Source organism: Manis javanica, chromosome 4, assembly GCF_040802235.1.
Source record: "Manis javanica isolate MJ-LG chromosome 4, MJ_LKY, whole genome shotgun sequence".
Taxonomy (NCBI): Eukaryota; Metazoa; Chordata; class Mammalia; order Pholidota; family Manidae; genus Manis; species Manis javanica.
The window spans coordinates 129,577,490-129,603,247 of NC_133159.1; the positions used below are offsets into that span (position 1 = coordinate 129,577,490).

General features: G+C 54.1%; 3 protein-coding genes and 1 long non-coding RNA gene across 14 annotated transcripts; 2 read left to right on the plus strand and 2 right to left on the minus strand.

Annotated features, from left to right (window-relative positions):
- Positions 1–547: 547 nt before the first annotated feature.
- On the minus strand, positions 548–1,405 carry LOC118973985 (uncharacterized). The gene is made up of 3 exons (XR_012130508.1): positions 1,311–1,405; positions 1,070–1,177; positions 548–637 (listed from the first exon to the last, which is right to left on the minus strand). It is a non-coding gene; the product is annotated as an uncharacterized lncRNA (long non-coding RNA).
- A 1,664-nt stretch (positions 1,406–3,069) lies between these two features.
- NEURL4 (neuralized E3 ubiquitin protein ligase 4) lies at positions 3,070–17,482 on the plus strand. Of its 9 annotated transcripts, none has more exons than XM_073234910.1 (29): positions 3,070–3,366; positions 4,274–4,718; positions 4,940–5,005; positions 5,152–5,450; positions 5,619–5,730; positions 5,819–5,907; positions 9,186–9,258; positions 9,403–9,667; positions 9,914–10,095; positions 10,388–10,473; positions 10,580–10,754; positions 10,854–11,052; positions 11,145–11,221; positions 11,329–11,407; positions 11,771–11,946; positions 12,030–12,161; positions 12,566–12,711; positions 12,823–13,047; positions 13,145–13,243; positions 13,329–13,490; positions 13,602–13,766; positions 14,282–14,440; positions 14,831–15,010; positions 15,143–15,230; positions 15,322–15,429; positions 15,573–15,717; positions 15,885–15,997; positions 16,070–16,235; positions 16,788–17,482. In XM_073234910.1, exons 1-29 carry the CDS (start codon positions 3,085–3,087, stop codon positions 16,990–16,992), a joined length of 4,698 nt encoding a protein of 1,565 aa, XP_073091011.1. In that variant the 5' UTR covers positions 3,070–3,084; the 3' UTR covers positions 16,993–17,482. The 9 variants fall into 9 exon arrangements, 8 of the variants coding, with proteins under 8 accessions (XP_073091011.1, XP_073091012.1, XP_073091013.1 ...); XM_073234911.1 differs by having other exon boundaries at positions 12,569–12,711; XM_073234912.1 differs by having other exon boundaries at positions 11,771–11,940.
- A 171-nt stretch (positions 17,483–17,653) lies between these two features.
- Positions 17,654–20,444, plus strand: GPS2 (G protein pathway suppressor 2). The gene is made up of 11 exons (XM_017675209.3): positions 17,654–17,797; positions 18,005–18,167; positions 18,532–18,641; positions 18,721–18,833; positions 18,961–19,040; positions 19,129–19,211; positions 19,387–19,540; positions 19,650–19,739; positions 19,826–19,905; positions 19,992–20,087; positions 20,262–20,444. The coding sequence occupies exons 2-11, from the start codon at positions 18,074–18,076 to the stop codon at positions 20,343–20,345; spliced, it is 984 nt and encodes a 327-aa protein (XP_017530698.1). The 5' UTR covers positions 17,654–17,797; positions 18,005–18,073; the 3' UTR covers positions 20,346–20,444.
- A 208-nt stretch (positions 20,445–20,652) lies between these two features.
- EIF5A (eukaryotic translation initiation factor 5A) lies at positions 20,653–25,438 on the minus strand. Of its 3 annotated transcripts, none has more exons than XM_017675225.3 (6): positions 25,271–25,438; positions 23,224–23,409; positions 21,938–22,042; positions 21,604–21,735; positions 21,435–21,508; positions 20,653–21,279 (listed from the first exon to the last, which is right to left on the minus strand). In XM_017675225.3, the coding sequence occupies exons 2-5, from the start codon at positions 23,386–23,388 to the stop codon at positions 21,446–21,448; spliced, it is 465 nt and encodes a 154-aa protein (XP_017530714.1). In that variant the 5' UTR covers positions 23,389–23,409; positions 25,271–25,438; the 3' UTR covers positions 20,653–21,279; positions 21,435–21,445. The 3 variants fall into 3 exon arrangements, with proteins under 3 accessions (XP_017530714.1, XP_017530713.1, XP_073091018.1); XM_017675224.3 differs by lacking the exon at positions 25,271–25,438 and adding an exon at positions 24,913–25,061; XM_073234917.1 differs by lacking the exon at positions 25,271–25,438 and adding an exon at positions 24,893–24,914.
- Between the last annotated feature and the right edge of the window lie 320 nt (positions 25,439–25,758).

Genomic DNA, 25,758 nt, shown 5'->3' on the forward strand with positions numbered 1-25,758 from the left:
TTGGGTTTTCTGTTCCTCATCAGCCAGCCTTCCCTGGCGACTATCCTGGTGAACACCCCATCCCAGCTGCCCTCTGTCACCTCCCAGTATTACCTCCCTCTCAGGCAGCAGGGCCCTAGGCTGATGCCCACTGAGGAAGACAGGCTATAGTGGAGAAGGCTCTGGACTATAATTCCCTTGAGTCCCTGGGGTCCCACCAGAGCTAACCCTTGGCTTCTTGGGTGTGGTTCCTGGTCACCAGGCCAATCTCATCTTTGACTCCTCTGGCCTCCTTCCCTGCCTCTCTCTGCAGGCATGGGTTCTGGGGCTGGGATCACACCCCAACTGCCACTGCCCACACTGATGCTACTTCCACTGCTTGTCTTATTATCCAAGGGCAGGTTTTTCTGAGCCTTGAGGAACTTTGCTTCATTGTAGTGTGCCTTGCGGTGCTTCTCAAAATCACTGGAGTCTGTGGGCCAGTGTAAGAGCCTGTGTTTCCTGTCAGGTTCTTATTAAAGGTTCACTCTTCCTCCCCTTTCCATCCAATCCCCACCCCTTATCTCACGTGTCTTGGAAAAGTCATCTGCAGACCCTTGAGTTTCTGTTATGACTGTACTGGAGAACCTTGGGGTAGAAATTGTCCACTGTTGCAAACCTGGAGGGGAAGGAAACTAGTTGGGGGTACCAGTGGGAGAGAACAATGGGGGCAGGTGGTAGAGGGACCATGCTGGCTGACTCCCCCACCTTGGCCTTGGTTAGCCCTGAAGGGAATGTAGTACCTCTCATTTTGGGGACCAAACAGTAGAGATGGCTCAGACCCCAGAGTTTGGGGGAAGGAAGAGGCTCCACATCCCTACTGATATCTGGCAGGACTCTCACCTCTCTGCTAGTGCCTCGGGAGTCACTGCACGGGAGGACCCTGCATGCAGGTCCTCATCGCTATCCTGCAGCCTGCTCAGGAGAGGAAGCAGTACGGAGAAAGGGCATCGGTCAGTATCCAGTCCCTAAATCCTCTCTGAATGCCCACCACCCTTTGAATGAGGAAGAGAGTTTGGGCTGAAAGGCTAAGTAAGGCTGGGCTTAGCACCTGTGATAGGGAGTACTGGGCTCATGCACCTTCATAAATCCATAGTCTTTGTCAGCAGGGTGGTAGGTGGCCAGGATATTTGTTTCATCCCAGTGCTGAGATTTTTTCCTGGGGTGGAAGGACACAGAAAAGGGAGATGAAATCTAGCAACCTCCTCACAGCCTTCCACATTCTTTCATTTAAAACTTTTTTCTTGTACCCCCTTGTTACAGAAGTGCAGGAAGCTGGAGATGGGTCATACCTAATGATAATCAGTACTCGTATCCAGGGTTTATCCTGTGCCAACTGTGCTCCCAAAGGCCTGGAATCTCAGATTTCCCAAACAATTGCCCACACCTACTCTCACTTCTAGTTCTCAGGACTCCGCCCCTTCCTTCCTTGTTCCGTCCCCTCCAGTGCCCGGAACCCCGCCTTCCCCGCTCAGTGTAGCAAGCCAGATGAGCTGGGCTCCTTACTTCGCAGCGGGGGTTTTCTGCATCAAGGTGGATCTGCTGTTTTTTAGGATGCTCCGGAGCTGGTCTTCACAAGGTTTGTGGGGGTGCAAGCAAGTTAACCCGGAGCGCGGACTGTATCCCGAGTTGTACACCCCAGACACCCCGGACCTAAAGCTGGGCGTCCCGGATACACTGGTTCCAGGATTCATTGCAGCGGGGTTTAATTCGTCAGGGTATGTGCCGGACCAAAGGCTGTGGTCCTCAACTTCCCCAGTGTGGTGGTTGGGCCCGGAACCGAGGACTGCCACCCCCCCTGGAGAGCCAGCTAGAACCAGGACTTCGAATTACGCTTCCCTCAGAGTGCAGGCGGGGCCCATAACCGCATGACAAAGACTGCGCCGGAGGGCAGTCCGGCGCCTGCCTCTACTCCTCTGGTGCTTCCTGGCACTCCCCTAGGTTCCCCAGGGGATTCCACTTTGGGGCCGCCATTAGCCCCTTGAGCCTTCCGCTTCTCTGCGTTCCTCCCAGGGGACCACTCTCAGCTACCCCTTCCCACCTCTCAGCTCCACATAGCCCCGCATCTAAGGCCCCGCCCTCACCGCGCTGAGCTCGGGACGCTGGGGCTGAGGCCCGCGTCTGGAGCAGCAGTGGGAGGGATCACGGCGGTATATAGGGACCTTTCGCTTGTCCCTCCCTTTCTGTCCCACCCAAAGACCTTTGTTTCTGGGAATTGTTTCCGCCCTTCTGCCCCATCACCGCCCTCATCTGGATCCAACCTTTAGGCTTCCGTCGGAAAGTTGGTTAGGGGGCATGCTAATAAATCTGAGGGATTTTTCAGGACCGTTAGCGCCTTTGTTGAAACTGTCTGCCGGGGTTTCCCTGAATTCTGTGCGAGGCTTCAAATCCAAGAGTTTGGTTGGATTGTAGTTCAAGGTGGGCTTGATCAAAAACATCACGACCCTTTTCTCCCCTCAAAATCGTCCCGCCTTGCCTCTCACGAGAAGTGTGATACAAATGGAGGATTGCGACATTGTTGCAAGACATATTCGGTCTCAGTTGTGTGGAGGGCAGAGATTTTTATTTGTAAAATTACTAGTTCCCATTTCGGTGTCCTCCAGAGCCCCTTTACACCGCTTTGAAGCGTGGAGCACGAAAGTAAGACACGGCTTCATCCTGCCGTAAAGCGATGTTTTTCCTCAAGGTGTCGCCTGCCTTGACAAAGGCGGGGTCCGCGGTGCCGCTGTCGCAATGCTGAAAGTGGGGGCCAGCACCTCTTACGTCGTAAAGATGCCTGCGGCAGTCGTTTCCCCCACTGTCGCAAAAGCCCCCTGCCCGAGTCTTCATCCCTCAGGGAGTCCTTCAGTCACCTCGCCGCGCCGTAAAGCAAACCTTCCTGACCCCGTCGTCCTGTTCTCACCGTCGTAGTCATTAGTTCTATAACCCCAGATGCTTCATTGCCCGGCAGTGCCGTAAAGCATATCCGGCCACAGTCCCCGGTCTATTTCCCTCTGGGTGTCTGTGCACCGCGGTTGCCACGGTGCCGCCAAGCGCGACTGTCGCGCGGCCCCGGTGTCAGCGGCGATGGCAGCGGGGTCGGGTGGGATTGGGGGATCTGGGGGAGGCCCCGGGCCGGGGCCGGGTGGGGGTGGGGGCTCCAGTGGGAGCGGCCCAGGACCGGGGTCCAGCGGGGGCCTGGGCAACGGCGGGGAGCTGCACCCGCGCACTGGACGCTTGGTGAGCCTGTCGGCCTGTGGGCGTACAGCGCGACGGCAGCAACCGAGCCAGGAGTTTAACCACGGGCTGGTGTTGAGCCGGGAACCCTTGCGCGATGGACGCGTCTTCACCGTCCGCATCGACCGCAAGGTGCAGAGCTGGGGCCGCTGAACCGAAATTTGGAGGGTGGTGGGAGGGGACCAGAAGGAGACAGATTAGGGCAGCCAGGGTAGTCCACATCACCCAGTACTGAGAGGGAGCCCACAGACTTTAGGACACCAGGTGATAGGCAGGAAGGGAGCATGAAACAAATATTCAGTCTGAAGGAGGAGGCAAGGAGAGTTTGAGTTTTCTGGAGACAGGAGGCCTCACCTACTAGAATGACTAGGAAACAGACCTGGAACAATTTTGGGAGATGGAGAGATGTCAAAGATGTGATGGGAGGAAAAGAGAACCAAGGAAAGAACAAACCATTAAGGGATAAACTCAAGGACTGGGCCTGAAAGATGGGTGTGGAGAGATGCTCAGGGAAAGGGAGGTGTGTGTGCTTGTGTGATTTAGTGAAGAGGAGGCTAGGTGCAGAGATGGAAATTGGGAAGAGCATGAATCTGAGTGGACCCAGAGCCTAGGAGTGAATTAAGTGAGGGGGGGGGGGGACTGGGGATTGATATATAAGGGCAAGGAATACCAGCAGGGACAGCTGTGAATTTGAGTGGTTGAGGAGCCACAGAGACTAGGTAGCTGAAGCTAGGGAATTAGCCCAGCATGGTGGGATAAACAGTGGTGTCCATAGACGCTGAGCACTCTGTACTCTGCAGAACATAAGTTAGAGTTGCTAGGGGAAAGCAGATCCAAAAATCCCTGCAACAGAGCCCAGAAAATTACTTGTGGGATTGCAACTCTGGATTGGTGTCTCAGGTCTCAGAGAGAGAAAAGCCAGTTAGTTGTCTGAGAGATGGGAAGAAAGGGACACAGTGGCCTTTGAAATGTGGTTTCCAGGTGGTGGGAGACCCATGCATGGTCCATCCTAAGCCTCTGTCAACCACCCCTATGACAGGTCAACTCCTGGAGTGGCTCCATTGAGATTGGGGTGACGGCACTGGACCCCAGTGTGCTGGACTTCCCAAGCAGCGCCACGGGGCTCAAGGGGGGCTCATGGGTAGTGTCGGGCTGCTCGGTTCTGAGGGATGGACGTTCTGTACTGGAGGAGTATGGTCAGGACCTGGACCAGCTTGGCGAAGGGGACCGTGTGGGTGTGGAGCGCACAGTTGTTGGGGAGCTGCGGCTCTGGGTAAATGGGCGCGATTGTGGTGTGGCTGCCACGGGCCTGCCTGCTCGTGTCTGGGCTGTTGTGGACCTTTACGGCAAGTGCACCCAGATCACTGTGCTACCCTCTGAGCCTGGCTTCAGTCCCGCTACTCCCATCCCCACACCTCCCCTTGAGCCTTCTGCCCCCACTGAAGATTCTGCCTTGGCTGACCAGGGGACCTCCGGGGATGAAGGTGAGAACACAGCCAAGGCAGTGGTGGAAAGGGTGGGCCTGAGGGAATGGCTGAAAGAATGGCGGAAATGTAGTGACAAGTGAGGCCGGATGTGGGCAGGGCTACTTAGACCCCCGAGTCTGTTGAAGGGGAGATTAGAGGGTAGAGGGGGGGTCTCCTGGATGTGTGCCCTGCAGCAGGGGCTGAACCCTTATTCCCGTCCCATCCCGCCTGGTCCCCAGCCTTCATGGTATCCCCAGCGCAGGCCCGGCCGGAGACGTTTCCTAACAGCCTCGAGTCGCATAATGGTGAGGGCTTTGGGGAGGCCCTGGGAAAGGGGGTGGGAAGTGAGGTGGACAAGGGGAGGGACCTCAGAAGATGGGTAGGGAGAGAGCAGTAAGCCTAAGTGGTTAGAGCCCCATTTCAACTTCCCTCCTTTGTCCTGCTGCTGTAGACTTTGGCAGCATGGAGTTCTCTGAGGTGGTGAGCAACGCCATCCTGTCTGCCTACAACGGGGGTCTCCTAAATGTGAACCTGAGCTCCCCACCTTCAGGGGAAGGGCTGGGGTCCAGTGGTGCTGCCACCTCACCCATCCTCACTTCCAACGATGCCCTGCTCTTTCACGAGAAGTGTGGTACCCTCATCAAACTCAGCAACAACAATAAGACAGCAGAGCGCCGCCGACCACTGGACGAATTCAACAATGGGGTTGTCATGACCAACCGCCCACTCCGGGACAATGAGATGTTTGAGGTGTGCATGATACTGGGGTCCGGCTGGCATCTCACCACCTGGGAGCTAAAGATGGGGCTTGGTTCTTGGTGTTGGAAGGGTGGGGTCTGGGAAGAACCAAAAGGGCTGAGGGTCCTGTCTCTGCATTTACATTCCTTGCCTCTCCCTTCTGCTATCACTCCACCCAAGATCCGCATCGACAAGCTTGTGGATAAGTGGTCAGGCTCCATTGAGATTGGTGTCACCACTCACAACCCCAACAGTTTGGAGTACCCAGCCACCATGACCAACCTGCAGTCAGGTACTAGCCCTGGCGGAGTGGGGGCCCAGTCTGGGTGGCGGAGTTGAGGGAATTCTGCACCCTAACCACAGTGTCTGCTTTCCCCTAGGCACCATCATGATGAGTGGCTGTGGGATCCTGACCAATGGCAAGGGCACCCGACGGGAGTACTGTGAATTCAGCCTGGATGAGCTGCAGGTGAGGGTGGTGCACAGAACCAGGGCCACTTTCTGGGGGCGCCCAGGTTTCTGGATCCCTGCCTGGGTACCAGGGTCTCCTCTGTGATCTAGAGCAAGGTCCTTTATCTTTTTTTTTAGTATTTCATCATAGTTTTAATATAATTTTAAGGACTACATAGTTCATTCTGTTAGATACTAAAGTTTTTTACTTTACTAATCCCTTATTGGACAGTCAGAAGTTTGGGTTTTTTTTTTTGTATCATTAATCTACAATTACACGAGCAACATTATGGTTACTAGACTCGCCCCATCACCAAGTCCCCCCCACATACCCCATTACAGTCACTGTCCATCAGTGTACTAAGATACTATAGAATCACTACTTGTCTTCTCTGTGTTGTACAGCCCTCCCCGTGCCCCCCCCCATATTACGTCTGCTAATCGTAATGCCCCTTTTTCCCCCTTATCCCTCCCTTCCCACCCACTCTCCCCAGTCCCTTTCCCTTTGGTAACTGTTAGTCCATTCTGGGTTCTGTGAATCTGCTGCTGTTTTGTTCCTTCAGTTTTTTTCTTTGTTCTTATGCTCCACAGATGAGTGAAATCATTTGATACTTGTCTTTTCCCACCTGGCTTATTTCACTGAGCATAATACCCTCTAGCTCCATCCATGTTGTTGCAAATGGTAGATTCGTTTTCTTCTTCTGGCTGAATAATATTCCATTGTGTATATGTAACACATCTTCTTTATCCATTTATCTACTGATGGGCACTTAGGTTGCTTCCATTTCTTGGCTATTGTAAATAGTGCTGCAATAAGCATAGGAGTGCATATGTCTTTTTCAAACTGGCTGCTGCATTCTTAGGGTAAATTCCTAGAAGTGGAATTCCTGGGTAAAATTATATTTCTATTTTTAGTGTTTTTGACGAACCTCCATACTGCTTTCAACAATGGTTGAACTAATTTACTTTCCCACCAGCAGTGTAGGAGGGTTCCCCTTTCTCCACATCCTTGCCAACATTTGTTGTTGTTTGTATTTTGGATGTTGGCCATCCTTACTGGTGTGAGGTGATATCTCATTGTGGTTTTAATTTGTATTTCTCTGTTGATTAGTGATGTGGAGCATCTTTTCATGTGTCTGTTGGCCATCTAAATTTGTTCTTTGGAGAATTGTCTGTTCAGATCCTCTGCCCATTTTTTAATTGAATTATTTGCTTTTTGTTTGTTGAGGTGCATGAGTTCTTTATACATTTTAGATGTCAACCCTTTATCAGATCTGTCATTTATGAATATATTCTCCCACACTGTAGGATGTCTTTTTGTTCTATTGATGGTGTCCTTTGCTGTACAGAAGCTTTTCAGCTTGATATAGTCCTACTTGTTCATTTTTGCTTTTGTTTCCCTTGCCCAGGGAGATATGTTCATGAAGAAGTCGCTCATGTTTATGTCCAAGAGATTTTTGCCTATGTTTTTTTCTAAGAGTTTATGGTTTCATGACTTACATTCAGGTCTTTGATCCATTTCGAATTTACTTCTGTGTATGGGGTTAGACAATGATCCAATTTCATTCTCTTGCATGTAGCTGTCCAGTTTTGTCAACGCCAGCTGTTGAAGAGGCTGTCATTTCCCCATTGTATGTCCATGGCTCCTTTATCATATATTAATTGACCATATATGTTTGGGTTAATGTCTGGAGTCTCTATTCTGTTCCACTGGTCTGTGGCTCTGTTCTTGTGCCAGTACCAAATTGTCTTGATTACTGTGGCTTTGTAGAAGAGCTTGAAGTTGGGAAGCGAGATCCTCCCTGCTTTATTCTTCCTTCTCAGGATTGCTTTGGCTATTCAGGGTCTTTTGTGGTTCCATATGAACTTTAGAACTATTTGCTCTAGTTCATTGAAGAATGCTGTTGGTAATTTGATAGGGATTGTATTGAATCTGTAGATTGCTTTAGGCAGGATGGCCATTTTGACAATATTAATTCTTCCTAGCCAAGAGCCTGGGATGAGTTTCCATTTGTTAGTGTCCTCTTTAATATCTTTTAAGAGTATCTTGTAGTTGTCATGGTATAGGTCTTTCACTTCCTTGGTTAGGTTTATTCCTAGGTATTTTATTCTTTTTGATGCAACTCTAATTGGAATTGTTTTCCTGATTTCTCTCTCTGCTAGTTCATTGTTAGTGTATAGGAATGCAACAGATTTCTGTGTATTAATTTTGCATCCTTCAACTTTGCTGAATTCAGATATTAGTTCTGGTAGTTTTGGAGTGTAGTCTTTTGGGTTTTTTATGTACAATCTCATGTCATCTGCAAATAGTGACAGTTTGACTTCTTCTTTACCAATCTTGGTGCCTTGTATTTCTTTGTGTTGTCTGATTGCCATGACTAGGACCTCCAGAACTATGTTGAATAGCAGTGGGGAGAGTGGGCATCCCTGTCTTGTTCCCGACCTTGGGTGAAAAGCTTTCAGCTTCTCGCTGTTAAGTATGATGTTGGCTGTGGGTTTGTCATATATGGCCTTTATTATATTGAGGTACTTGCCCTCTATACCCATTTTGTTGAGAGTTTTTATCATGAATGGATGTTGTATTTTGTCAAATGCTTTTTCAGCATCTATGGAGATGATCATGTGGTTTTTGTCCTTCTTCTTGTTGATGTGGTGGATGATGTTGATGGATTTTCAAATTTTGTACCATCCTTGTATCCCTGTTATGAATCCCACTTGATCATGGTGTCTGATCCTCTTGATGTATTTTTGAATTCGTTTTGCTAATATTTTGTTGAGTATTTTTGCATCTATGTTCATCAGGGACATTGGTCTGTAATTTTCTTTTTTTGTGGGGTCTGAAGGCATTTATCTTTTGCCTGAAGGTTCCTGCTGAGAAGGCAGGGTTGCTGAACAGTTGGACATTCAGATTTTGGAGTCAGATGGGTTGAGTTCCTCTTGCTGTTTGGCCATTTGTGGTGGTGACCTGAGGCAAAAAAGCTTATCCTCTTTGGTAGTTTGTAATCTGCTCTTTTTCTTCTTTTCTCTTAGCATCTGATATGGGTCCATTAATAAAATTTTATAGATTATCTTGAGGGTTGTTGAAGGTAACATTGATACTGTGGTTTAATGCAGTGTCTGACCCATGCTGAGCATTCAGGGTGTCCTGAGACGACATTCATGTGAGCTTCTGAAGCTGTTCCCCTGTGGCATGGGGTGGTGGGAAGGCTTTAGGACTGCTCTTCTCATGGTCTCCAGGACAAGTCTGGAGCCTGATTGTGGATGGATTCCAAACTGTTCTTTTTCTGCTTTGACTAGGAGGGCGACCACATTGGTCTCACAAGAAAGTCCAACTCTGCTCTACATTTCTTCATTAATGGCATCGATCAGGGTAAGGGGAAGCTCAGAGAGGGTGCCCTCTGAGTCAGGGCTTTCAGGGAAGGGGGCTGTACTGCATTCTCCTGCCTCTCTTTCATCCTTGCTCTCCCAGTGTTTGACTCTTCTCCCTTCATTCCCCTGCCTTCCACCCCAACAGGCGTGGCTACCCCATTGACACCGGCTGTGGTGTATGGTGTGGTGGATTTGTATGGGATGGCAGTGAAAGTCACCATCGTCCACAATAACAACCACAGTGACCGTCTACGCCGGAACAATGCCATCCTGCGGGCTCTGTCTCCTGAGGGTGCTCTCCGCCATGCTGCTCCCGCGGCCCAGGCAGAACCTGAGCGCCTGCTCTTCCACCCCAACTGTGGGCAGAAAGCAGCCATCACCCACGAGGGACGCACTGCCCTGAGGCCACAGTATGGCCCATGTGGTGGGAAGAAGCCTGCAGAAGGGGCTGTACTAGGTTTGGGGGGAGGGTGGGGAACTGGGAGGCAGAGGCAGTCTGGCTGGGGGCGTCCTGGACAGGAAAGGTGGGAGTCTTCACGAGCGTGAAGTTTAGCTGTTTGACTTGAAGCAGTGAGTGTAGAGCACGCATTGCTGGTGAAGCTTGGGCACGGTCATAGTGTGTGCTGCTGTTTGAGTGCCTACTTGTTCTGCCTCAGCGCCACTGATGACTTCAATCATGGTGTGGTACTGAGCAGCAGAGCCCTGCGGGACGGAGAGGTGTTCCAGGTGCGCATCGACAAGATGGTGGACAAATGGGCTGGCTCCATTGAGATTGGTGTCACTACCCACAACCCTGCCTACCTCCAGTTGCCCTCCACCATGACCAACTTGCGCTCTGGTGAGCTCTCGGGAAGGGGAGGGCCGGGAGGAAGCTGTCCCTGAAGCCCTGACTCCTATTGCCCAGCCGCTTTTTCGCTTGTCACACTTGTGATGACTCATCCAGTGCCTGAGGAGTACCACAGGGACAGGGCCTTGGGCCGGCTTAGAGACTGTTTTCTTGCCCTACTCTGGGAAGAAAGCCGACTGTCAAAGAAAAGGCAGGCGGGCTAATGGGTTCAGGGAGTGAAGTGAGAGGGCTGCTACATAAGTGGCTTCCCCCTCATGTCCTCTGCCACTTCTTGTACCACCAGGGACCTGGATGATGACCGGGAATGGGGTGATGCACAATGGGACAACCATCTTGGATGAATATGGGCACAACCTGGACCGCCTCAAGGTGGGAGAGTGGGTGTACCACAAGGGCTCAGCAGTAGGGAGGTAGGCAAGGCAGGGCTGCTGCAGGACCAGCCCAGGCTGGAACTCTGCCTGACTCTTCACTCCAGCCCCGCTTCTTCCAAGGCAGGGGACACGGTGGGCGTGGTGCGGCGGGAGGACGGGACTCTGCACTTCTTTGTCAATGGAATGACTCAGGGCCCAGCTGCCTGGAATGTGCCCCCGGGCGTCTATGCTGTTGTGGATCTCTACGGCCAGGCAGCCCAGGCCACCATTGTGGACGACGTAGGTGAGGGCCGGGCTGGGCAGGAGCAAGGCGGTGGGGTGGCCTTGGGAGTCCTCAGAGACACCTGTGGGCCAAATGGGTGACGTTCACTCTTGCAGAGGTACCCCCAGTCCCTGAGCCAATCCCTGAGGGGAACAACCAGGTGTCTCCAAGCTCCCCGTCATCAGGGGCCGGGGGCTCTGACCTGCGCTTCCACCAGCTGCACGGCAGTAATGCAGTCATCACTAACGGGGGCCGCACTGCGCTCCGCCACAACTGCCGCAGCGAGTTCAATGATGCCATTGTCATTTCCAATCGGTCAGTGTCTGGAAACTCCTGTCCCCACCTTCTTGCTGCCCAGCCTCAGCCACCCAAGTAGGGTCCGTCTGATTGCCACTCTTCCCCGGTAGGGCCCTGCGGGATGGAGAGCTGTTTGAGATTGTCATTCAGAAGATGGTGGACCGCTGGTCAGGTTCCATCGAGGCCGGTGAGGGGTGTGTGTGTGCACACATGTGCGTGTGCACTCATGCTGGGGGAGGTGTTGGCTGCCTGTGTCTGGGGGCTCAGCTCTGACCTACCCCTGCCTCCTCCCAGGAGTGACTGCTATTCGGCCGGAGGACCTTGAATTCCCCAACACTATGACGGACATTGACTATGATACATGGATGCTGAGGTTGGGCTGCCTGCTTCAGGGACCAGCTGGGCAGGATTGGGTGGAGCTGCTGGGATGAGGAAAACAGGGTCTGGGGCCTGTGTTCACCATGGACAATGACTGACCAACATAATCTGGCTGCCCTTTCCCTTCTATTCTGGGAACCACGTCACTGTACCCTGCAAGGGTTCGGTCCTTCCCCTTAGGGTAGCTCCTGCTTTTCCCTGGGGGAAATCCCAGATGCTCAGGAGACAGGATTGGGTCTCATATCTCAGATTAAGATCCCAGTCCAAGGTTCTGGAAGGTTTGACAAGCAAAGACTGGGCAGAAGCCTGTGTGAGGAGGAAACAGGCAGACCGGCCTACCCTTTCTGTCATCCCCCAGTGGCACTGCCATCATGCAAGACGGTAACACGATGCGCAATAACTATGGGTGCGACCTCGACGCTCTGGGCACGGGGGCTCGCATCGGCATGATGCGGACTGCCAAGGGCGATCTGCACTACTTTATCAACGGCCAGGACCAAGGTGCTGCCTGCTCAGGCTTGCCTCCGGGTAAAGGTGACTATGTGGCTTTCAACCGGCCACCCTCAACCCATCCCACCCCAGGCCATCAGGCTTCTGACTTCTCTTTTCCTACCCAGAGGTGTATGCCGTAGTGGATCTATATGGCCAGTGTGTCCAAGTGTCCATCACCAATGCTACCGGCCCCATGGACAACAGCCTGGCAACTAGCAACACTGCTACTGAGAAGTCATTCCCGCTACACTCCCCAGGTGCAGCCGGCAGGGTGGGAGGGCAGGCTCTGCTTGCCTGCTGTGGGCCTAAGGGATATAGCTTCCAGATCAAGGAAGGTGTTCAAAGGCTGGCTAGAGTAGCTGCAGACTAGGGGGAGGGACAGCCCGTGGAGGGAAGCAGCCAGGAAGACGGGAGGAGGTTAAGGCTGTGTACAGGGCCTGAACACCTCCCTGCCACAAAGGGGCTGGGACACCGTGAGCTGGGCACAGCGAGTTTGGGAAGGAGTCTTGTGTCGTGAAAGGGGTGTCAGGGGTCTTGAAGGAGTAACACCAAATGGGACCTTTATGTCAACTTTCTATTTCATCTAAAAGCATTGCTCGGTGTCCTGTCTGAAGTTTGCTGCCCTAAGCCTACCCCTTCCTCCGGTGTTATCTTTCCGCAGTAGCTGGCGTGGCTCACCGATTCCACAGTACTTGTGGTAAGAATGTCACCCTCGAGGAGGACGGCACAAGGGCAGTGCGTGCGGCTGGCTATGCCCATGGCCTGGTCTTCAGCACCAAGGAGCTCAGGACTGAGGAGGTCTTTGAGGTGGGCTGTGGAGATGGGATGACAGGGGGCTTCAGGCTGTTCATAACAGGGTCAGCCTGCCTTCTCCCCTGCCCCCGGCTAGCACCAGCCAGCAGTTTCTCCCTCTTACAGGTGAAAGTGGAAGAGCTAGATGAGAAGTGGGCAGGCTCCCTCCGGCTGGGGCTGACCACACTAGCGCCTGGGGAGATGGGGCCTGGAGCCAGCGGTGGCCCAGGGCTGCCTCCTTCCCTGCCAGAGCTCCGGACTAAGACCACCTGGATGGTATCCAGCTGTGAAGTGAGGCGTGACGGGCAGCTACAGAGGATGAACTATGGCCGGAACCTCGAGAGGCTAGGGGTGAAGCAGCTGGGTCCAGGGGCAGAGGTGGGGTTGGGAGTGGTGGTTGTAGGGAGATCTGGGCTGAACATCTGTCCTCGCCTTACCTTGGTCCTAGGTGGGGAGCCGTGTGGGCATTTGTCGGGGGGCAGATGACACAATGCATATTCTGGTAGATGGAGAGGATATGGGGCCTGCAGCCACTGGCGTTGCCAAGGTAGACCCAGGAGCTTCCTTGGGTTCTGGGAGTGGGATTGGGCTCTCGCACTTACCTCTGCCTCCTGCGTCTCATGCCATCCCAGAACGTGTGGGCCATATTGGATCTCTATGGGCCAGTGCGGACTGTATCGATTGTCAGCTCCACAAGGCTAGAGGAGCCGGAAGGCACCCAGCCGCCATCCCCCAGCTCGGACACCGGCAGTGAGGGCGAGCATGACGAGGAGGGCGAGGAGCACGGCCTGCTAGTAAGGGGCTGTGGCAGAGCCTGCTGGGCACACGAGGCTCCATGTAAATGGCAGCAGGGGGCTTGGGCCTGGCACTGCAACCTCCTCAGCTCAGTCTCTCCTCCACTCTAGGGGCAGAATCAAGTGGCCATTATGCCCCCAGCCCTAGAGTTCCTGGAGAACCATGGGAAGAATATCCTCTTGTCCAATGGGAACCGTACAGCTTCCCGGGTGGCCAGCTACAATCAGGGCATCGTTGTCGTCAGCCAGCCCCTGGTGCCCCAGCTGCTGGTCCAGGTGGGCCTTGTCTCCTTATCCCCAGCTTCTCTTGCTCAGGGTGACCCAGAGCCACCCCTCCTGGAGAAAGATCTTTCCAGTTGAGGACAAATCCCTTGGATGAGGCTTTCACTTGTACTGTGTGGTGGGGGTTATAGACTGGTTACCAGGAAACACCCACCTGGGGTGAGGGAAGCAGTAGGGAGGGGCTGGAGAGGTCCACGGTAGATGTCCGGTCTATGTGGGAACAGGGAGGGCTTTTCAGGGGAGAAGGCCTTCCTGCTGCAAATGGGAAGGTATCAGAGTTAGCCAGGTGAAGGAAGCTCTTGGGAACAGCGAGACCAAGGCTATAAAAGGAAAGGCAACAAATGGATTTGCAGTTTTCGGTCCCTCCAAGCTTCAGAAGGGCCAGTCTTCCAGGCTGCGCTATGGGAGGTGCCATCTTCCCTCCCTGGCTGGGAGAGGAGCCTGGTCCTACTGGGAGAAGGGCCTCTTTCCAGGTGGCCATGATGGGGAGGAGTTGCCTTCTCCCCCAGGTGCGGATAGACTGCCTGAACCGGCAATGGACATCTTCCCTTGTCCTGGGAGTTATCACCTGCCCACCCGAGAGGCTCAACTTCCCTGCTTCTGCTTGTGCCCTCAAACGGGCAGCCTGGCTGCTGCGGGGCCGCGGTATCTTCCACAACGGTCTCAAGGTGGGTGGGAGGAGTGAGAAAGGAGTGGGCCAGGCCTCTGAGTAGGGAGGGACTGGCCAAAACAGAGAAGTGGGGCGCCTAGGCCTGGAGGTAGGACCACAAGGGTAAAGAGGCAGTGCAGCAGGTGAGCCCTGTGGTGGGTGGGCAGGGGTGTGTCATTACCTGCATGGTCTTGGGCTTGCTGCCTCCTCCTATGTCCCTGCCATTGACAGTGTTGCCGTCAGGGGACAGGGAGTAGATTATAGGTAACTTAAGTGGGGGTTGAGCCCGGGCAGTGGGCAAGGGTAGAGGCCAAGCCCGGGGACGTGACCTGAAGCAGAGGGAAGGGTGGCTATGGCTGCTGTTGGTGGGAGTCTGATCTCTAGGAAGACACTAGGTCTCTCCTCCCAGATCTGTGAGAAGTTCGGGCCAAATCTGGACACGTGTCCTGAGGGCACCATCCTGGGACTGCGGCTAGACAGCTCTGGGGGGCTGCATCTCCATGTCAACGGGATGGACCAGGGAGTGGCTGTTCCAGAGGTTCCCCAGCCCTGTCACGCGCTTGTGGACCTTTATGGGCAGTGTGAACAGGTGAGTGGCAGTGGAGGCAGGGACAAGGGAGTGCCTGGGAGACTGGGCTGTCCGAGTAAAGGGGAAGTCCCAGCAAAGATTCCAGGGAGGGGTCAGAAGGCCCTGGGGGCCAACCACCCCACTTCTCTGCAGGTAACAATTGTGAGCCCTGAACCAGGGGCTGCCAGTGGGAAGAGTGCTGGAACCCAGGGGGACATGGAGAAAGCTGACATGGTGGACGGTGAGCCAGTCCGAAGGGACCAGGATCCTATCCACCCCACCCCCACTTCTAGACCCAACTCCCGTGATTTGTGCCCCTTCTGCTCCCTCAGGTATCAAGGAGAGTGTGTGTTGGGGCCCACTGCCTGCTGCTAGCCCACTCAAGAGCTGCGAGTACCATGCCCTTTGCTCTCGTTTCCAAGAACTGCTGTTGCTTCCTGGTGAGTTCCCAAGCTCCAGAACTGCCTTATTCCCTAGACAAGTACAGGGCCATGGAGACCAGTTAGAAGGCGACCATGTGGTTAAAACCCAGGGTGGGTGCTCAGGAGCCCCAGCACCAAGCCTGCCACTCACTCTCCCGCAGATGATTATTTCATGCCTCCGCCTAAGCGTAGCCTGTGCTACTGTGAGGCTTGCCGGAAGCTGCGAGGGGATGAAACCCACAGGCGCCGTGGCGAGCCTCCCCGGGAATACGCCCTGCCCTTTGGCTGGTGCAGGTTTAACCTCAGGTACATATGGGGCAGGGCCGTGCCATCTCCCTTACTGTTCTTTGCCTCCTTGAGAAAAGAAGGTCCCAAGGGGGTTCATGAAAGAAGTGGCAGAACTTCTTGTCGTAGGGATGATCTTGGGGAGCCAGTGACCCTGGTCCAGTCTGCCCTGTCTGTCCCCCTCCTAGGGTGAATCCCTGCCTAGAGGCTGGGACGCTAACCAAGAAGTGGCACATGGCATATCATGGGAGCAGTGTGGGAGCTGTGAGGAGGGTGCTGGACCGAGGGGAGCTTGGAGCAGGTACTGTGGTGCTGCCAGAGGCAGGGGCCTGTGGGCCACAGGAGGGTGGCTCTGAACCAGCTCTCCTCACAGGCACTGCCTCCATCCTGAGCTGCCGGCCCTTGAAGGAAGAGCCTGGGGTAGGGTTTGAGGAGCCTGGTGAGAACTGTGCACCTCCTCGTGCGGAGCAGCCCCCCTCAGTGCTGCTTTCCCCCTCCCTCCAATATGCTGGGGCTGAGACCCTGGCATCCAAAGTGCAGTGAGTACACAGGATGGGCCCCAGGCCACGTGGGTCTCCATGGCTTGCCCTCCCCCTTCCCACCTGTCTTGCTAGTTCCTCAGTCTCCACCCCAGCCCATTTTTTCATTCATTCATTGAAAACATACCACATAGTTTGTGCTATCTCAGTGAACAGAGAAAGGGGAACCTTGGTCTTGTGGAACTTGTTTTTTCTCACTCTGGAATGTTTATGCATAAGTGCTTAGTATTTTCAAAGGTGACAATAGTACTATGGAAACAAAAGGTAGAGTGGAGTGAAGTGGATCAAAAGTGTGGTTGGAGCAGGCATATTGAATTGGGTAGTCATGGTAGACACCATAAAGAAGGTGAGATTTGAGCAAGGCCTGGAGAAGGAAGTGAGGGGGTCAGCTGAGCAGGCATTGGAAGGAAGATCATTTCAGGTAGAGTGAAGGGCGGGAGCTCACTCCCTATTAGGTGGGAGTGGTTGTAGGGAGTGCAGTGGTTGTAGTTAGCAAAGGAGAGAGATGATGGGGTTGAGTCCTCACTGCTGTTACTGATTCTTGCCTGATAGATTCCGAGACCCCAAATCCCAGCGGACACACCAGGCCCAGGTGGCGTTCCAGGTGTGTGTGCGCCCTGGCTCCTACACCCCTGGCCCTGCTTCTGCCTCCCTCAGAGAACCTCCTGACCCTCATTTCAGTCCATCGGAACTTGAGTGGGTAACCAAGGAGAAGGGGGCTACGCTCCTCTATGCCCTGCTGGTACGGGTGGAATGAGGGGTGAGATCTCACTACTACAAGCACAGTTGGGCCTTGGGCCCATAGACTCTGAGTGACGACTGCCTCCACCTCATTCCAGTGACCATGGCATGCATGGGTGTTCAGCTTGACAGATGCACAGGAGCATGAAGGCAGGCTCTCAGATTTAGATGGGAAGTGGAGCACATCTCCACGTCCAGGGCCCCGAGACACTCCCTCTGACGTGAGGGAGCTTGTGGGGAGCCCAGTGCCAGGCCCTGGGTAACCCCACTTCATGCACTGATTTGGGGAACATGACTCCCTATTCCTTCCTTCCCCGTATCACTTAATTTATTTCCGTTTTCCTGATTACTGTGAATCCCAGAGGAGTCTCCCTGTGCCCCACACGAAGCTGCTTTTTCTGGGGCTTCCTGGCGGGCGCGGGGAAGGGCAGGCTCAGGGGATGGGGCCCTCTGTACAGTTAACTGACTCTGATTTCTAAGGAGCCAATAAACACCGTCTCAGAGCACCCGCCTCGCCTCTCTCTCGCGCGGCCTTCTCAGGGGCCCCCGGTCCACTGCACCTGTCTCCGGTGAGCTTGGCCCCACCAAGTCAGGGGGCTTCTACCGCAGGCCCAGAGTTCAAACAGGGGCTTCCCATAGCTGGCGCGCGGCAGGGTGCAGCGAGGGAATTTGGATGCCACGGGCACCCGTCGCAGGCACTTCCGCCATTTCCTCTCCGTCCAATCAGCGAGGTCGGCTGGCGCCCCGACTCCGGAAGGATTCGGCCCGGCTGCCGGATGTGACGCCATGGCCAAGGCGTGCAGAAGACCGCGGAGAGAAGGGTAGGGAAGGGCTGGCGCCCGGAGCGGTGGGGAAGGCGTTGGGGGGCTCCGAGGCCGCACACCCCGGCCCCGTTGGCTCACGTGGTGGTCTCGCGGCTGTTGGCCCGGCGGAGACGGGAGGCGGACACGTGACCGTGGCTGTCGGCAGGCGGGCTGCGGCCTCGGCTGGCCAGGCTCAGTATCCCCTGAGCACCCGCTCCCCCGCAGGCCCATTCGTAGATTTGGCAGTCAGTGACAGAGCCCGGAGCCTTCGGCCCGAGCGACCGCGGCAGCACCATGCCTGCACTTCTGGAGCGCCCCAAGCTTTCCAACGCCATGGCCCGGGCGTTGCACCGACACATCATGATGGAGAGGGAGCGCAAGCGGCAGGGTGAGCCGCGGCCCAAGCGGGAGGACACGGCCCAGGCAGCAGTGTTATCTCAAGCTTGACCCCCCCACGTCCAGTCCAGTGCGCTGGCGGCGGCTAACGCTAGAGGGATGGAACAGTCCCGATGTGATAGGAGTTAGAGGCCAGGTCTAAACTGCAGAACTCGAGCTGGGAAGGACCTTGGAGAGCACCTAATAAGCCCTCTCTCTGCCTGCATTTGCAATGGTGGGGAAGCCTGTCCCCTCAAGAGGAAAAGAACTATTGCCAGGAACATAAAGCATTGGGATAAGCAGTCTGGTCTTCAGTCTCTAACGTTCTGATATCCTAGCCATCCTGGTATTTACCCATTTTGCCTGACTTCCTCCAGAGGAAGAAGAGGTGGACAAGATGATGGAACAGAAAATGAAAGAGGAGCAGGAGAGAAGGAAGAAAAAGGAGATGGAAGAGAGAATGTCACTAGAGGAGACCAAGGAACAAGTAAGCAGTCTTTTGGTAACACCCAGCCTTCTCTTCCTTTGGCCCTCCTGCCTTCATCTTCTCTCTCCTCCCTTTCCAGATCTTGAAATTGCAGGAGAAGCTTTTGGCCCTTCAGGAGGAAAAGCACCAGCTTTTCCTGCAACTCAAGAAAGTTCTACACGAGGAAGAAAAACGGAGGCGAAAGGAGCAGAGGTGGGATTGGAGAGCTGAAAATAAATTAAGCAGCAAAGTGTGACTGCGATTAGGTAGCAAAAGATCAGTATTTAATGGCAGAAGAAGGGGCACTTTGTCCTTGATTTTGACCTGCTTTCCTTTCCAGTGACCTGACCACTCTTACATCAGCGGCATACCAGCAGAGCCTAACAGTTCACACAGGAACTCACCTCCTCAGCATGCAGGGTGAGGATTAAAGGAACCACTTGTCAGAATGGGCCCTCCTTGGGGTTGCATCCTGATTTCAGTGTCATGAAGCCCCTCTCCTCTCTAGGAAGCCCTGGAGGACACAATCGCCCAGGTACCCTTATGGCAGCTGACAGAGCCAAACAGATGTTTGGACCCCAAGTGCTTACAGTAAGAGTAGTAGAATTGGGTGTCTAGCCTGTTTGTCCCTACTCCTTCCAGTCAGACCCAGGCATCATTACTAAACCAGTATTGAGGTCATAAGCATATTAAATACCTGTGTAACGGGAGAATGGAGCATACACAAGTCAGCTGAATTTACGGGTTCTTTAAACTCCCTCCTTAGACCCGGCACTACGTGGGCTCAGCAGCTGCTTTTGCAGGGACCCCAGAGCATGGGCAATTCCAAGGCAGTCCAGGCGGCGCCTATGGGACTGCTCAGCCCCCTCCTCACTATGGACCCACGCAGCCTGCCTACAGTCCTAGTCAGCAGCTCAGAGGTAAGTGGTGGGAAAAGAGGGAGGAGGGCTTTCCATAGGACCCAGGGGGTGGAGTGTTAAAAACAGGCTGAAAGGAGGTTCTAATGGCTGTGCCTCCTGCCTTTCCCAGCACCTTCAGCGTTTCCTGCAGTGCAGTACCTGTCTCAGCCACAGCCACAGCCCTATGCCGTGCACAGCCACTTTCAGCCTACCCAGACAGGTGATGACCCCTATGCAGGGGCCCTCATTCCATGATCCTTCTTTCCCATTCTCTACTCATTTCACATTCTCTTTCTTCCCTACTAGGGTTCCTCCAGCCCAGTGGTGCCCTGTCCTTGCAAAAGCAGATGGAACATGCTAACCAGCAGACTGGCTTCACTGACTCCGTAAGTATGGAACCTGGGGAGGTAAGGGGAAGGGCTATGTTAAGGGGAGCCCACGCTGCCTCAGGTACTGATTCTGCTCTCTGCAGTCCTCCCTGCGCCCCATGCACCCCCAAGCTCTGCATCCAGCTCCTGGACTCCTTGCCTCCCCCCAGCTCCCTGTGCAGATGCAACCAGCAGGAAAGGTGAGAATGTTAACCAACCCTGTCAAGCCCTACACTGCCAGGGAAAACACTACTGTGTAGAACAGTTGGCCCACCACCCCTGGTTTTCCTTTCTGCCTTGGGGGATGAGGATTGTCAGTGTGGAGGGAGAGAGAGAGTATATACACTGACAGCCCTCTTCCTCACCACCATCAGTCAGGCTTTGCAGCAACCAGCCAACCTGGCCCCCGGCTCCCCTTCATCCAGCACAGCCAGAACCCACGATTCTACCACAAGTGACCATCAGATTTTATCTTCAGCTTCACCCCCAGCCCTGCCATGGGTGAGGGTCCCCAGTATGTCCCAGTCCCAGGACAATAAAATCTACCTGCTACTGCCTCTGGCTGCTGCTGTGTGTATTCCATACTGGGCTAGGGCTGTTTGGAGGGTTGGGGAGGGGGGGGGGGCAGGTCCATGGCAGCAAGTTACAATGGGACAGTGGGTTGGTTGTAATAAACTTAGTGGCAGAGTTCAACCTATTGTTTCCAAGTTTACCTTCTAGTCAGCAAATACCCATTTAATTCAAAGAAGCAACCCAGTTGGGGGCTTTATATTAAACTTGTAGTTTTATTCAGGTTTGCTTTTAACAAATGTGTCGGGGAGAGAGCCCACAGGAAAGGGTGAAGCCCATGGATGCAGGGCCCTCCCAAATGCCTGAGGAGGGGGCAGGTCCCCTCCCCTCCCCTCCCCTCCCCTTCCCTCCCCTGCTAAGGGATTTGGGGAGAGACATAGGCAAGGGAGGGGGCTGGTCCCCAGTCTGGGGGTGGTGGTGCTTGGGGTAAAGGCTATGGGGAATAAGGATCAGACCAGAGATGATGTGGGGAGGGGCACAAAGACCATTTGCCAGAATCCACAGCTTTCTGATTCCAGATTGCATTAAAAAAAAAAAAAACTAAACCGCAAGCAGCACCCACCCCCTTCTCCCCCACCAGGGCTGTAGTGTGAGGGGAGAAGAGGAAGGCAGCTTCACCAAGGCCATGGATCACTCACTCCTGGCCAAGGGAGCAGGGTGAAGGGCAGGGGCTCCCCGACAGATTGAGGGGGTGGGGGGAAACCAAAACAAAACGTCAAATAAATTGTGTAGGAGTCCAGCCAAGGGCCAGGCCAGAGCTGGGCCAGGCTGGGGGAGGGGGCCTCTGCAGGCTTGAGGATCTCTGCTGCCACCACCGCCACCCTGGATAGGAGAGAGAAACGAGTAAGACAGGAGAATACCTTCAACAGAAAGGGTGAAGACCATTGCTGGGGGCAGAAAGTAGGCCTGGAACAATTAAGACTAAACTGATGGTAACATAGTGTGAAGGGGATTTGGGGGAAGTTTGTCACACTTACCTGGGAGCCAGTTATTTTGCCATGGCCTTGATTGCAACAGCTGCCTCCTCTGTCATGGCAGACAGCACTGTGATCTGGGGCAGCAAAAAAGGGAGAGTCAGAAATCTGGGCTCAGTGGAAGAAGCACAAAGAGGAAAGCTAGGAATAAAAGGGCAGGATGACACCGTACCAGGATCTCTTCTCCACAGTCGTACTTCTGCTCTATCTCCTTGCCGAGATCTCCCTCGGGCAGACGAAGGTCCTCTCGCACCTCCCCACTGTCCTGGAGCAGTGATAGATACCCATCCTGGATGCCAATCAGCTGGGGACAGATAAGGAAGGAAGCTGAAGGTAGGCCCAAGAAGGTTAAGGGTAAACGGTCTATGAACAAACTGGGGTGGGCAAGCTGCTAACACCAATACCCTCTCTTTCAATTTTCCCTCTCTGCCAGAATAAGTTCTTCTGGTCAATTTATATTGCCCCCACAAACCACTAATCCGTTTACATCCAGATCATCTACATACCTGGAAATCATTCCTTTTGATGTTGGGGACATCCATATTATGAGTTGATGGGCAGATATCTTCATATTTCTTCCCAGTAAAGATGTCAATACCAACCAGGTGAACCTGTATGTATGCATCACATCAAAGAGAAACCCAACCAAGCTCTAGGATGGAGGAGACAAAGGCTCAAGTTGTCCCTGGCTGGTGAGGGAAGTCAGACTAAGTTGTTAGGGCAACATTTAGGGGAGTCAGAATTGAACCAATCAACTCAAGAAAGACATTAAAGCCTCTTAAAAACACATGAGAGTTGACAGCACGAGGGAACCTGCAGAGCCCACTTAAGAGTAGTCAGTTACTTGAAGTTACGAAAATACTGACAAGCTAGGAATCTAAGGGAATGGAAGGAGTTAGGTGAAAATTTGTTTCTGGACATCAACATAATAGACTTGAGAACTTGGGAAATAAGGAAAGTAGAAGGTAAGAGCTGAGAAAACAAGGATTGAGAAATGAAGGCTGAAAATAAAAAAGGACTTGGGGGAGATAAGAAATAAGTAATTAGAAAATAAGGAAACCAGTAGGAATATGGAAAAGGATCTAGACACTAGGGATGAATGCCAGGTCAAAAGTAGATAGAAAAATTGGTGAGGGAACAAAACCACAAATTCAACAAGAATGAACCAGGTTGAACTTCTGAGGAAAAGAGGCCTAAAGTGACAAGGAAAGCACTAGGAAGAACATTAGGACTGAAGGACACAAAGAGGCAGCTCAATGAACTCAAGGCAAGTGGGTAGGTAGAGGCAGTGTGATACTGCATCAGAGATCCAAAGGGAAAGCTGGCACTAGAGTGGGGCAGCAGGAAGGTCTGCAAGCTAGAGGGATACTGGTTCCCCTACAGGCAAGCTGCACTGTGTTAGCACTGGAGAAACCCTGGACAAACTGATGGAAACAAAGAGCACCTATAAAGACTCAAGGGAAGAGAAACAAAGAAAGTGAAAGCCAGGAATAAGGAAGGAGCAGCTCAATAGAGCATAAAGGACTACCAAGAGAAGTTAGAGACTCAAACAAGGTGGAGAAAGGGAGGGGCTGCCAGAGAATGATGGGACACAGAAAAGGTAATGAAGGAAGGCTGGGGAGCAGGTGTGATTTAAAGGGATCCAGGCCTGAGGGCTGAACACAAGGAACTGGACAGTGAGAAAAGAGCTAAAGGAAGCTAGAGAGCTAGGACTGATGATAGCTTGCTGCCAGGAGCTCCATGGATAAGGGAGGTGTGGGGAAGGCAAGCCATTGAGAGATGAAATTCTAACCTTGGCATGACCATGCTTGCCAGTCTTGGAGGTAGACATCTCCACGATCTTACATGGCCGGCCTTTGAGCACCACAAAGCCATTCTTACGTAATGCTGAGCACTGCATTGGGAAGGTGGCTGAGGCCCCTGCATCTCCTGTCTCGAAGTCCAAATCATCTGCCATTTTGAGAGGCTTTGATTCCAACTAGAGTCAAGAAGAGAACTGAGGTCAGTAAGGATGGAGGTCAAAAGAGCCTCCTATCTATCCCACTCCTCTGGAAACACCGCTTCATTCCCCACCCCACCAAGCTCTTTATTCCATCACCCACCGAAAATAAAGGCAAAGTTCCTAGATTAAATTCTGAATGGGATCACAAATATTTAAGATTGATGTGTATATGGGGTGGTGGGTGGACTTAAGCTGGATCCCCATCCCAAATGAAAGCTAAAGGGGTGGCTTGGGAAAAGAAAGCTCCAAGGACTTAGGATGCCAAATCTCTAAGATGGGCGAAGACCTAATTCCTGGGAAGGGGAGGACTCAGGTGTTACTTGCCACTGAGACCAACCACCCCTCTTCCCCCACACATAACCAGAGCTATAATTAGGTGAGCAGCTATGAGCCAGCAGAAGGGCGGGGCTAATGTGAGAGGGGAGGGTGGAGACCGGAGGACACAGCCCCACCCATCTGTTACACCCCCCACCTTATCCACATACAAGCCAGTCATTGGTACAGGAAACCACAAGGCCTCTTAGGGGGATTCCCGCCTCTCCAACATGCATTTGCAGACGCAACCGAAGAGAAAGTAAAGTTGTTTTCTAAATGATCCCCCGGCCAAACACCTCGATCTCGTTTCCCAAAGGGAACCCAGAAACCCAGCTTCTCCTCGAGGGCCCTCCCACTTTTCCCAGCATGCACCGGTCTTGTCGGCTTTTCAGGCCTGGCCTGTACAGTCAGTATAAGTGGGGGAGTCGGGAGTGGCGAATGACAATAAAGTGAAAGCAAAAAGCTGGTAGTAGTGAGTAGTGTAAATTATTAGAGTTAAGGACTCTAAAACGAGGAACTCCCAAATTAGACACAACGAGGAAGACAGTGACAAGGTGAAGAGCACCTATCACAGCAGGGAACTCATCTGCCTGGGACTTTAAGGTGCTGTCTGCACGGCAGAGAAGAGTTGGGCTCCCATCCAATCGCCCTCGGTTTCCCCATTTCTCTGGCCTCCCAGCACGTAAGAGTGCCACTTACAGTAGCTGGCTGGCCGCCTCACTTCACATGAAGACGGGGTAAAGCTGCAGGGCCCATGAGGTGGGGGAGCACTAACACATGTCCAAAGCGGGCTCTCCGGGGTGATCAGGATCTGGGCCTCGAGCTTCTCCCACTCCTCAAACTTCCAAGCCCTCTGAGGCGCCCGTGAGGACCAGCCCTCCCTGTGCTGGGAGTTGCCAGGTCCCGTCCACCATGTGGCTCCCGGGGGCTTCCGGTGGCCAGGATCTGGGGGGAGGGGTCCCCACGCTACCATGAGGTCCCCGTCTACGTTTGGCTATGCGGCCTCAGACCCCTAGAACAGCCTCCCGTGGTGGGCACTTCCGGTGCCGGGGATGCCCCCTTCTCAAAGGCCACCCCAGACCGAAGCCACGCCGCCTCCCCTCCCCCGCGCCGGCCGCCAATTCCCCTCCACATGCCCTCTCACCGAAAAGCCCCCTCCCCCACCTCACGTGGCTAAGCGGCCCTCAGTTCTCAACGGTCCAGGTACTCCTGCTCCGGCGGGCCGATCTGGCCCCCAGCTCTCACCCCGGCGTGGCCGCCCGGCGGCGTCTCCCGCGTGGCGGCCTCACGGCGCGCCGTCCCCCGCCCTGCGTCGCTCCAACGTCACCCAACCAACCCCAACCCCGCGCGCCAACAGAGGCGCGCGCCCGCGCCTCTCCGCACCTCACGCTGCTCGCCGACGGAACCCCGTGCTGCTCCGGCCGCCGCTCCCCTCTGCCCCCTACCCGACCCCCGAGCAGTTCCATCTCTACTCCCAGGCCTAAGCCAACGTTCCGCGCACGCGCGCCCTGCCCGCTCTCACCTCGCGCGAACGCACTGACTCGACCCCGTCCGCTCGCCGCGAGCCCAACCGCAGCCTCAAGAGCCCGCTGCCGCCGCCGCCTCTACCGCCGCCGCCGCCGCTGCTGCTGCACACGGGTCTTAGTACGCAGGCGCCGACTCCCCACTGACCAACCAAGCAGCCCTGTGACAGCCGCGCAAGCGTGCTATCTATCTCCTCCGCCCTCCACCCCCGCACTGCGCAAGCGCACAGGTCCTCCCCGAGCTCCACCCTCCCTCCCACCTACCCATCTAGTGACGTGTATACGTAACCCCGCCCCCCAGGGGCCTGAGCGCTTCCCACCAGTAGGCAATGCGCAGGCGCATCCGGTTTTTTAATCCCTTCAACCTCCTCTTCCCTCCCCTTAGTAGACCACTAGACCTACTGGACAGTCCCTGCGCTTGCGCAATAAGGAGATCTGCACTCCACACCCTCTAAAGGAAACGCCTCGCCCTCAAGGCGCATGCTTA

Bases quoted from the DNA above. Each gene is read 5' to 3' on its own strand.
- EIF5A (XM_017675225.3), bottom strand. From the start codon at position 23,388: ATGGCAGATGATTTGGACTTCGAGACAGGAGATGCAGGGGCCTCAGCC. The intron at 22,043-23,223 runs GTTAGAATTTCA...GCATACATACAG, and splicing joins GCAAGCATGGTCATGCCAAG to GTTCACCTGGTTGGTATTGA. The intron at 21,509-21,603 runs GTACGGTGTCAT...TTGCTGCCCCAG, and splicing joins ACTGTGGAGAAGAGATCCTG to ATCACAGTGCTGTCTGCCAT.
- GPS2 (XM_017675209.3), top strand. From the start codon at position 18,074: ATGCCTGCACTTCTGGAGCGCCCCAAGCTTTCCAACGCCATGGCCCGG. The intron at 18,642-18,720 runs GTAAGCAGTCTT...CTCCCTTTCCAG, and splicing joins TAGAGGAGACCAAGGAACAA to ATCTTGAAATTGCAGGAGAA. The intron at 18,834-18,960 runs GTGGGATTGGAG...TTTCCTTTCCAG, and splicing joins CGGAGGCGAAAGGAGCAGAG to TGACCTGACCACTCTTACAT.
- NEURL4 (XM_073234910.1), top strand. From the start codon at position 3,085: ATGGCAGCGGGGTCGGGTGGGATTGGGGGATCTGGGGGAGGCCCCGGG. The intron at 4,719-4,939 runs GTGAGAACACAG...CCTGGTCCCCAG, and splicing joins GGGGACCTCCGGGGATGAAG to CCTTCATGGTATCCCCAGCG. The intron at 13,767-14,281 runs GTGGGCCTTGTC...CTTCTCCCCCAG, and splicing joins TGCCCCAGCTGCTGGTCCAG to GTGCGGATAGACTGCCTGAA.